Source organism: Rhincodon typus, chromosome 47, assembly GCF_021869965.1.
Source record: "Rhincodon typus isolate 14 chromosome 47, sRhiTyp1.1, whole genome shotgun sequence".
Lineage (NCBI taxonomy): Eukaryota > Metazoa > Chordata > Chondrichthyes > Orectolobiformes > Rhincodontidae > Rhincodon > Rhincodon typus.
In genome coordinates this window covers 1549724-1561572 of record NC_063378.1, presented here as the reverse complement: position 1 = coordinate 1561572, position 11849 = coordinate 1549724, and the positions used below count along the sequence as shown (strand labels likewise).

At 48.1% G+C, this 11849-nt stretch overlaps 1 protein-coding gene across 1 annotated transcript in view; it reads right to left on the bottom strand.

Annotated features, from left to right (window-relative positions):
• Positions 1 to 473: 473 nt before the first annotated feature.
• LOC109925143 (glutamate receptor ionotropic, kainate 5-like) overlaps positions 474 to 11849 on the bottom strand; it is a 16340-nt gene continuing 4964 nt past the window's right edge. Inside the window, exons 3-6 of the mRNA XM_048620637.1 lie at positions 11360 to 11585; positions 2920 to 3048; positions 1799 to 1920; positions 474 to 920 (exon numbers count right to left, since the gene is read on the bottom strand). Coding sequence (XP_048476594.1) covers positions 507 to 920; positions 1799 to 1920; positions 2920 to 3048; positions 11360 to 11585 — 891 coding nt within the window. The 3' untranslated portion in view covers positions 474 to 506. The remainder of the gene's footprint in view (positions 921 to 1798; positions 1921 to 2919; positions 3049 to 11359; positions 11586 to 11849) is intronic.

Genomic DNA, 11849 nt, shown 5'->3' with positions numbered 1-11849 from the left:
GTTCCTGGGAGGGGAGAGGGGATATCCTGGCAAGCAGGGGTCTGCTGGGATCGGGGTGAGGCGGGGTGGGGTGACAAGGTGGTAGTGTGTGTGGAGGGGGCATGTTGTGGGTAGAGGGGGGAGGGGGCATGGTGTGAGAGGGAGGGGCTACAGTCTGAGGGAGGGAGAGGGACATGTTGTGAGGGGGAGGGGGGCATGTTGTGATGGTAGGGAGCACAGTATGGGTTGTGAAAGAGAGGGCAAGGTCTGGATTGAGGGGCGAATGGTCTGGGGGTAGGGCGAGGGAGATGGAGGGGGGGGAGACAGAGAGACACAGACAGCGGGAGAGGCTTGTCCCTGGGCGGGCAGGCAGGAGAAGGCCGAAACCCTGACCCCGGGTCCTGATCCTAGGCCCTGATCTTGCCCGGTGGTCCCTAGGCCCTGATCCCAGACCGTGGTGCCCAGGCCCCTCCCCCCACCCCCTCCACCTCAGCTCCCAGTCTCCGGTTCTGGGCCCGGGCTCCCTCTCAGTCCTGGTTGCTGGCCTCAGGCTGCGGGCCAGATACAGGAGGCTGCTCCTCGGCCTGTACAGGCCCCCGGCTCGGGGGGAGGCGTGTCGTCCTCAGGCCCTGGATCCTCCGGCACTCCTGGCAGATACGGACGTGGCTGCAGCTCCTGCCTGGGCCCGGGCCTAGTTCATCGAGGAGTCGCTGCGGTCCGGGGCCCAGGCCCGGGCCCAGGCTCGGCTCTAGGCCCAGGCTCCCCGTAGGCCCTGGGTAGAGCCTGCCATTACTGAGCCTCAGCTCCCGGGCCGCTCGCAGCTGCTTGCTCAAAGGGACACCCCCTGGCCTAGCTGGTCTCCGTCTCCTTCTCCAACGGGACGTCTTCTTACACGACACAGCATGGCGCAGCTCGGTAAACATCTGGCGGCACATGGAGACCTGAGGGAGGGGAAGGAGGTGGTGGGGGGGGTGGGGAGAAAATGAGGGCGGGAGAGAAAGAGGAAAAGGGGAGGAAGGGTTAGAGAGAGAGACAGAGAGAGGGAAGGGGGTGAAGGGGGCAGGAGGAGGGGTGGGGGGGGAAGGAGGAGGTGGAGAGGGGAGGGGGAAGGAAGAGGTGGAGGGAGAGGGGTAGGAAGGAGTGGGAGAGGCAGGGTGAAGGAGAGTGGGATGGGAGGGTAGAGAGAGAAAGAGAGAGAGAGAGGAGAGAAGCATCAATGTCCTCTCAGTCGTCACCCAGACAACAATCAGTTTACAGCAGGACCAGCCTCCCCCCACTCCTCCCCTCCTTCCCCCGTCTCCTCCATCTCCCCCTTCCCACAAAGCCCACAATCTCCCACACAGGAAATGCTCTGTGCTATCAGGAGGGATGACAGACAATGTGACGGTGTGACTGGAAACTGGTAGACAGTGAGAGTCCTCATTTGTTGGCCTAGAGCTGGCGAGTGACGTTCCTGTGAGGACAGATACAGTGTGTGCAGTGATACAGTTCTGTGTGTAGTTACAGTGCGTATAATGATACAGTTCTCTTTGTACAGTTACAGTGCGTGCAGTGATAAAATTCTCCGTGTGTAGTTACAGTGCATATAATGGTACAGTTCTCTGTGTACAGTTACAGTGTGTGCAGTGATATAATTCTCTGTGTACAGTTGCAGTGTGTGCAGTGATACGGTTCTCTGTGTACAGTTACAGTGTGTGCAGTAATACAGTTCTCTGTGTACAGTTACAGTGTGTGCAGTGATGCATTTCTCTGTGTACAGTTACAGTTTGTACAGCAATTCGAACCCTGAATAAATGAATAAAAGTCTGTTTACCGATACCTCCTCTGATTCTGCTGAACGGCGAGTTGTCCAAACAAACTCCATGACAGCTACAAAGACTGCAATGATCAGACCACAGATCAGGACGACAAATATCCCACCAATGTTCTCCATTCCTAAACCTGACAGGTAGAGAAACACACCAAGGTTTATTGCGAGAATGGAGATAGGTTTAGGCCAAATAGAGACATAGAGACAGACAGTGAGAGCCAAAGACAATGAGGGAAAGACTCACAATAGGATCTCACTATGATAAAGGATCACCGACTGGGATCTCACTGTTAATGGAATCTCTCTCTGAATTGAATCTCACTGTGAATGGTTCTCACTGAGATGGGGGGGATCTTTGGGATCTCACAGCAATTTAGATCTTACTGACATTGCAGTCTCACTGCATTGGAGATCTTTCTGTAATTGGTATCTTTCTGTGATTGGATCAAAGTGGCAGCGTTTTCCCTCTGTTATAGCTCTATGGATCTCTGGTACACCACTGGGATCGCACTTTGCTCCGATTGGGATCTCGGAGTGATTGGAATCATTCTATGTATGGTGATCACAATTGCCGTATGATTGAGATCTCTTTCTTTGATTGGATTGGATTTACTATTGTCACATGTACCAAGGTACAGTGTAAGGTTTTGTTTTGTGTGCAGTACAGGCAGATCATACCATACAAAGTGCATTAGGTTAATAGAACAGGGTGAGGAATACAAAGTTGTGGCTGCAAAGAAGGTACACAAAAAGCAAGGCCAACATTAGATTTGAAATGAGAGAGGTCCGTTAAGAATTCTAATAATAGCTGGGGAGAAGATGTTGCTGAATCTGTTGGTATGTGTGTTCAAGCTTTTGTATCTTCTGCTGGATGGAAGAGATATGAAGAGATTATACTGGAGTAGGAGGGGTCTTTGATGATGTTGGCATTCTTCCCAAGGCAGTGGGAAGTATAGATGGAGTCGATGGATCTCATGTGTCTATGATCATTCATTCCTCTGTGTGATTTGAGAATGACTCTGTCTACAGGAATCTCCTGGTCGCTGGAGATCTCCCTGTTGAGGGGAGATATCCAGACTATGGATCATGACTATGGGATCTGGTTCAGAGATCGGAGTGCTGTATCTCACCTTTTGCCCTGTGATCTTCTTCCTTCGGACACTTCCCTCCCTCCCACCACTTCCTCTTGAGTATTTCCAACCGGTTATTCTCCTGAAGTTGGAGGATCGCGAGAGTAATCTCATCCCGGAATGGGGAACCTGTGCAGAGGGAAACACTGTTTTCAATGACACAGGGATCGTACAATAACAGGGGATACACACTCACACACACACTCACATTCGCACACACTCACACACACACACTCACACACACACACTCTCACACATACACACACTCACTCACACACACACACACTCTCACACACACACACACACTCACTCACACACACACCCTGACATATACACTCACACTCACACACACACACACTCACACACACACTCACACACACACACACTCTCACACACACACTCATTCGCACTCACACACACACACACTCACACACCCTCACACACTCACTCACACTCACACACACAAACTCTCACACACTCACACACGTTCATACACACACACTCACACACTCACTCACACTCATTCGCACTCACACATACACACACACTCACATACACTCACACACATTCACTCAGACTCACACACACACACTCACACACACTCACTCACACACGCACGCACACACACACTCGCTCTCTCACATACACACACACACACTCACACACACACACACACTCACACACTCACACACACACTCTCTCTCTCACATACACACACACACTCACACACACACACACACTCACACACTCTCACACACACACTCTCACACGCTCACTCACACACACACACTCATACACACACACACACACTCACACACACTCACTCATACACTCACACTCACACACACACACTCTCACACACTCACACACACACTCTCACACACACACACACATTTACACACACACACACACTCACACACACACTCTCACACACTGACACACACTCACTCACACACACACACTCACAATCACACACACACACACACGTCTCCACATCTCACTCTGTCTCTCTCACACACAAACAATCCTGTTGATTTCACTGTCTGTCACACTAAACACACAAAACACTCTCTCTATTTCAGTAAACAAGGTGTAGAGCTGGATGAACACAGCAGGCCAGGCAGCATCAGAGGAGCAGGAAAGCTGACATTTCGAATCGAGACCCTTCTTCAGAAATGGGGGAGAGAGAAGGGAGTTCAGAAATAAATAGAGAGGGGAGGGGTGGGGCTGGGGAAGGTGGGTGGAATGATGATAGGTGAGTGCAGGTAGGGAGCGGTGGGGAGTGGTCAGCAAGGTGTGAGGAGCAGATAGATGGGAGAGAAGATGGACAGGTCAAGGAGGTGGGGATGAGAGGGAGGGTTGGTCTTGGGATGAGGCCGGGGGTGGGGAGATTTTGAAGCTGGTAAAGTCCACATTGAGACCATTGGGTTGTAAGCTCCCAAGGCGGAATATGAGGTGCTGTACTTCCAGTTTCCTGGTGGCGTCTTTGTGACACTGGAGGAGACCCAGGATGGACATGTCGTCCAGGGAATGGGAGGGGGACTTAAAATGGTTCGCGACTGGAAGTTGTTGTCGTTTGTCGTGAATAGAACACAGGTGCTCTACAAAGCCGTCTCCAAGCCTCTGCTTGGTCTCACCGACGAAGACACAATGCAATCTCTTTATTACCTAAAAAACATACAAAGTGCATGTTTTTTAGGTAATTTCTTGGCCTGTCGATTGGTCGACAAAGGGCAGAAATGGCTTTTTGAATAGTGATGTGCTCTTCATGTTAGATGTGGGAGATAAGGGAGAGTTTCCATGTTACTAATGATCACGTTTGGAGGAAGTGTTTTTGGGTGTGATTCCTATCGGATTAGTTGGAGCGGCAGTTAGAGGCAATGACGAATTTACAGGAGCTGGGGGGTGTGATGGATGGCAGTTGCAGGGAGGGAGAAGAAGTGCAGATAGAGACAGGTAGATGGGTTACCTCCAGGAAAGGTAGGAAAGGGAGGCAGGTAGTGCAGGAGTATCAGTGGCTATCCCCATCTCAAACAGATATGCTGTTTTGCATACTATAGGAGGTGATGGACTGTCATTGGAATGTAGCATTGATAGCCAGGTTATCCTGATATCCTGAGACTGGCTCTAATGTAATAAGGGATACACCAGGTTTCCAAGCGATGAATTGCGTTAGGGGGCTCTCTAGTCAAAGGCACAAGCGGACATTTCTGCAACTGACAACGAGATATCAGGATGGTGTGTTGCCTCCCTGGTGCCAGGGTCAAGGATATCTCGGAGCGGGTGCAGAATATTCTTAAAGGGGTGAGGGACCAGCAGAAGGTCATTGTTCACATTGGTACCAATGACAAAGGAAGACAAAGGGATGAGGTTCTGAAGGGAGAATATAGGAAATTAGGCAGGAGGTTAAAAATTAGGCCCTCAAGGATTTTATTTCAATGCAAGAGGCGTAACAGGTAGGGCAGATGAACTGTGGGCATGGTTGGGAACATGAGACTGGGAATATTATGGCAATTACAGAGACTTGGCTCAGGGATGGACAGGACTGGCAGCCTAATGTTCCAGGGTATAGAAAAGATAGAAAGGGGGGGCAAGAGAGAAGGGGGAGTGGCATTTTTGATTAGGGATAACATTACGGCTGTACCTAGGGAGGATATTTCTGGGAATACGTCCAGGGAAGTTATCTGAGTGGAACTGAGAAATAAGAAAGGGATCAGAGATAGTAGGAACTGCAGATGCTGGAGAATCCGAGACAACAAGGTGCAGGGCTGGATGAACACAGCAGGCCAAGCAGCATCATAGGAGCAGAGAGGCTGACGTTTCGGGCCTAGACCCTTCATCAGAAAGGGATGATCACCTTATTGGGATTGTACTCTCGACCCCCCCAGTAGTCAGTGGGAAATTGAAAAGCAAATTTGTAAGGAGATGACAGTTATCTGTAAAAATAATAGGGTGGTAATAGTAGGGGATTTTAACTTTCCAAACAGAGACTGGGACAGCAATTAGTGTTAAAGGCTTGGATGGAGAACAATTTGTAAAATGTGTACAAGAAAATGCTCTGATTCAGTATGCGGATGTGCCGACTAGAGTAGGAGCAAAACCTGACCTATTCCTGGGAAATAAGGCAGGGCAGGTGACTGAGTTGTCAGGGGTGGGGGGGGGGGGGGGGGGGGGGGGGGGGGGTGGTATTTGGCGGGGGGAGGTGGGGGCAGACACTGGGTTCTGAGGAAGGGTCACCGGACCTGAAACGTTAACTGCGATTTTTCTTCACAGATGTTGCCAGCCCTGCTGAGCTTTTCCAGCAACTTCTGCTTTTGGTCATAATTCTATTAGCTTTAAAATAGTGATGGAAAAGGACAGACCAGATCTAAAAGTTAAAGTTCTAAGTTGGAGAAAGGCCAATGTTGACAGTATTAGACAGGAACTTTAAAAAGTTGATTGGTAGAGGCTATTTGCAGGTAAAGGGATGGCTGGAAAGTTGGAAGCTTCAAAAATAAGCCAACGAGAGTTCAGAGAGAGTATGTTTGTGTGACAGTATATTAGAGCAATATTAGACTCACTCTTGCTCTCAGAGACAGTATACTAGTGTGAAGGGCAAGGCTGGTAGGTGTAGGGAATGCCGGATGACTAGAGAAATTGAGGTTTTGGTCAAGAATAAGAAGGCAGTATATGTCAGGTATAGGCAGCAGGGATCAAGTGAATACTGAGAGGAGTGTAAGGGCAGTAGGAGTATACTTAGGAGGGAAATCAGGAGGGCAAAAAGGGGACATGAGATAGCCTTGGCAAATAGAGTTAAGGAGAATTCAAAGGGATTCTACAAATACATTAAGGGCAAAAGAGTATAGGGAGAGAATAGGGCCCCTTAAAGATCACCATGGCCATCTATGTGTGGAACTGCAGGAGATGAGACAAATGAATATTTCACGTCAGTATTTATTGTACAGAAGGACATGAAAGCTAGGGAACTTGGGGAAATAAATACCAATGCCTTGAAAAGTGTCCATATTTCAAAAGAGGAAGTTCTTAAAATGCATAAAGATGGATAAATCCCCAGGACCTGATCAGGTGTACCCTAGAACTCTGTGGGAAGCTAGGGAAGTGATTGCTGGGCCCCTTGCTGAGACATTTGTATCATCGATAGCCACAGGTGAGGTGCCATAAGACTGGAAGGTGGCTAACATTGTTCCACTGTTTAAGAAAGGTGGGAGGGAAAAGCCAGGGAGCTATAGACCGGTGAGCCTGACATCTGTGGTGGGCAAGTTGTTGGAAGGGATTCTGAGGAACGGGATTTACATGTATTTGGGAAGGCAAGGACTGATCAGTGGTAGTCAACATGGCTTTGTGCATGGGAAATGGTGTCTCACTGACTTGATTGAGATTTTTGAAGAGATGGCAAAGAAGATTGAGGAAGGCAGAATGGTAGACGTTGTCTATATGGACTCCAGCAAGGTGTTCAACATGGTTTTGCATGGTAGACTGGTTAGCAAGGTTAGGTCACATGGAATCCTGGGGGAGCTAGCCAATTGGCTTGAAGGTGGGAGGCAGAGGGTGACGGAGGAGGGTTGCTTTTCAGACTGGAGGCCTGTGACCAGCCGTGTACTGCATGGATTAATGCTGGGTCCACTGCTTTTTGTCATTTATATAAATGATTTGGATGTGAATTTAGTAGGTAGGTGACAACAAAATAGGTGGTGTAGTGGACTGTGATGAAGATTATCTCAGAGTATTATGGAACCTTGATCAGATGAGCCAATGGGCCAAGGAGTGGCAGATGGAATTTCATTTAGATAAATGTGATGTGTTGCATTATGGTAAGGCAAACCAGGGCAGGATTTATACAGTTAATGGTAAGGACCTGGAGAGTGTTGCTGAACAAAGCAAACATGGAGTGCAAGCTCATAGTTCCTTGAAAGTGGAGTTGCAGGTAGACAGGATAGTGAAGAAGGCATTTGCTATGCTTGCATTCGCAAGATTGCCTTGGTCAGTGCATTGAGTATAGGAATTGGGAGGGTCATGTTGCAGCTGTACAGGACATTGGTTAGGCCACTTTTGGAATACAGCGTTCAATTCTAGTCTCCCTGCTTTAGGAAAGATGTTGTTAAACTTGAAAGATTTCAGAAAAAAATTTACAAGGACCTAGCCAGGGATGGAGGGTCTGAATAGATTGGGGTTGTTTTCCCTGGTGCGTCAGATGCTGAGGGGTGACCTTACAGAGGTTTATAAAATCATGAGGGGCATGGATAGGGTAAATAGCCAAGGTCTTTTCCCCAGGGCGGGGGAGTCCAAAACTGGAAGGCATAGATTTAAGGTGAGAGGGGAAACATTTAAAAATGACCCTGAGGGGTAACCTTTTCATGGGTGGTGTGTGTATGGACTGAGCTGCCAGAGGAAGTGGTAGAGGCTGGTACAATTACAACATTTAAAAGGCATCTGAATCAGAAGGATTTAGAGGGATATGGGTCAAAAGCTGGCAAATGGGACCAGGTCAGTTTGGGATATCTGGTCAGCGTGCATGAGTTGGACTGAAGGGTCCGTTTCGTGCTGTATGACTGTATACCTCTATGACTAAGGCACAACCTGGTCTCTCTATCTCACTGTCTCTCACATAGACACACAAAAAACCCTGTCTTTCTATTTCTCTCTCACAAACACAATCCTGCCTCACTCCCTCTCTCTCTCTTTCTCTTTCTCTCTCTCACACACACACTCACTCTCACACACACACACACACACACACACACACACACACACACACACACACACACAACCTGTCTCTCTATGTTACTGTCTCTTTCGCCCACGATACAAACCTCTCTCTCAATTTCTCTCTCTCTCTTTCTGTCACACACATAAACGCATCCCTGTCACTATCACACAACAACAAAAACGATCCTATCTTTCTGCCTCTCACACACACGAACACAGCTCAGTCTCACCATGCAAAAATCTGTCTCTCTCTCTCTCTATCTTTCTCTCACAAACACATGTGCTTGTCTCTTTATTTCTATCTCTCTCTCACACACACACACACACACAACACACACACAAAAATCTGTCTCTCTATGTTACTGTCTCTTTTGCCCACTGATACAAACTTCTCTCTCACTTTCTCTCTCTCTTTCCGTCACACACATAAACGCAATCCTGTCACTATCACACAACGTCACTATCACACAACAACAAAAACAATCGTATCTTTCTGCCTCTAACACATATGAACACAGCTCAGTCTCACCACACAAAAATCTGTCTCTCTCTATCTCTCTCACACACACATGTGCTTGATCCTTTATTTCTATCTCTCTCTCACACACACACAAAAGCACACACACGCTCACACACACAAAAGCACACACACACACTCTCTCACACACACACATACTCACACACACACATCTCTACATCTCACTCTGTCTCTCTCACATACAAACAATCCTGCTGATTTCACTGTCTCTCACACTACACACACAAAACACTCTCTCTATCTCATCGACTCTCACATATTCCCTGTTTCTCTATTTTTCTCTCTCTCACACACACATAACTCTGTTTCTATCTCACTGTCTCTCTGTCAAACACAGACAGAACCGTGTCTTTCTATTTCTCTCCCTCTAACACATACACAACCCTGTCTCTTGATCTCACTGCCTCACAGACAAACGCAAATCTGTGTTTATTTCGCTGTTCATCATGCACACAAAAATGCTATCTCTCCATCTCACTGTCTCTCACACACACCACAAATCTCTCTCTCTCTATCTTACTGTCTCTCTCATATACAGACAACCATGTCTCTCTCACATACAGATACAACTGTCTCTCTAATTTGGGATAGTAAGAACTGCCAATGCTGGAGTCAGAGATAACACAGTGTGGAGCTGGAGGAACACAGTAGGCCAGGCAGCATCAGAGGAGCAGGAAAGCTGACGTTTCGGGTCGGGACCCTTCTTCAGATTTCTGAATCTCTATTGTCTCTCTATTTTACCAACTGTCTCTCAAACCCATACAATCAGAACCCTGTGTTTTTAAAACACTGTTGGTCACAGACAGAGATACAACCCTATCTCTCTATTTCTCTCTCTCTCAAACATACATACGACCCTCACTGTCTCAAATCTCACCGTCTCTCTCACAGACACACAAGCAATCCTGTCTCCCTATCTCACTGTCTCTCACACACACCACACACACACATACAAAGCTGCCTTTCTATCTCAATGCCTCTCTCACACACATACATAACTGTCTCTATCTTAATGTCTCACAAACACACGCACACACAGACATAAACACAGTGTTGAGATCTCATCTCTAAGTTCTTACAACATGCAAGAAACTGGACTGTATGGACACTTTCTGGAGACATAGAGTCATTCATCATGGAAACAGTCCCTTTGGTCCAACTCTTCCATGCCGACCAGGTTTTCCAAACCAAACGAGTCCCATTTGTCTGTGTTTGGTCCATTTCCCTCTAAACCTTTCTCATTCATGTACCTGTCCAAATATCTTTTAAGTATTGTAACTGTACCTGCATCTACCACTTCGTCTGGCAGTTCATTCCACATACAAACCACCCTCTGTGTGAAAAAGTTGCCCCTCAGGTCTCTTTTAAATATTTCCCCTCTCACCTTAAACCTATGCCCTCTGGTTTTGAACTCGCCCACCCCAGGGAAAAGACCTTGGCTATTAACCTTATCCATGCCCTTCATGATTTATAAACTTCTATAAAGTCACCACTCAACTTCCTATGCTCCAGGGAATAAAGTCCCAGCCTATCCAGCCTCTCCTTATAACTCAAACCCTCCTGTCCCGGCAACATCCTGGTAAATCTTTCTGTAATGTGGACTCTTTTCAAGACATCAGTATTTATTTCCCCCGAGTGGACTGCCTCCATTTCTTTCTCCACAGTAAAAACTAACACAAAATATTCATTTAGTATCTCTCCCGTCTCCTGAGGTTCAACACAATGTCGTTGTGACGTTTACGGGACCCTATTCTCTCTCTAATTGCTCTTTTATTCATAATATTCTTGTAGAATCGCTTTGGATTATCCTTAACCTTATCTGCCAATGCTATCTCATATCCCCTTTTTGCCGTCCTGATTGCGCTCTTCAGAATGTCCCTACACCTGTTCTACTCTTTGAGGGATTCGCTTGATCCCAGTTGTCTAAACCTTTCCAACTACCAATGTGAGCCCATGGCAGAGCCAGGGTGGGAGAGACAAATCCACTTGGAATTCCAGGGGAAACCTCTATCCCAGGCATCCGGAGCTGGGTCCTGCAGAGAGTGGCATTGAGCTGAATGGGCTGAGATACAGGAAACTGGAGAGAGGAATGCTGGGAAGACAATGGCTCAAGTTGAACCATTAACAGCAGCACTGGTTAGTGGGACTGAATGGCCTGGCGGGTGTATTGCAATGGGTTCGATCCCTGGCACCTACCCAGTGGCATACCGATGCCGTAACCCTTGGTATCGAGCAAGCCTCCGATCTGAGTCAGGTTACAGTTCCGTTTCCTGTGGTACTCGTTCATTGTGGACTCCAGCAGGAAGGCGTACTTGGAGTTCAAAACCCGGGCAATGCCTTCCTCAGTGGTCTTCACAAAGACACTGGGCTGCTTCGAATGCATGTAGTTCCACATCCGCTGGTATGTCTGGTACCGGGAGTTCTACAAAGGCAAACGGCAGTGATGGGTGAAGGAACACAATTCAACGGTCGCTGCCCACCATGCCATCCAGATTCAGGGGCACTCAATACCCTGGGCCCCCAGTGCCCTGCCGTTCCAGTGCCCCAAGGCTCCCAGTGCCCCAGGCTCCCACTGCCCCAGGTTCCCAGTGCCCCAGGCTCCCACTGCCCCAGGCTCCCAGTGCCCCAGGCTCTCAGTGCCCCAGGCTCTCAGTGCCCTGCAATCCCAGTGCCCCAGGCTCTCAGT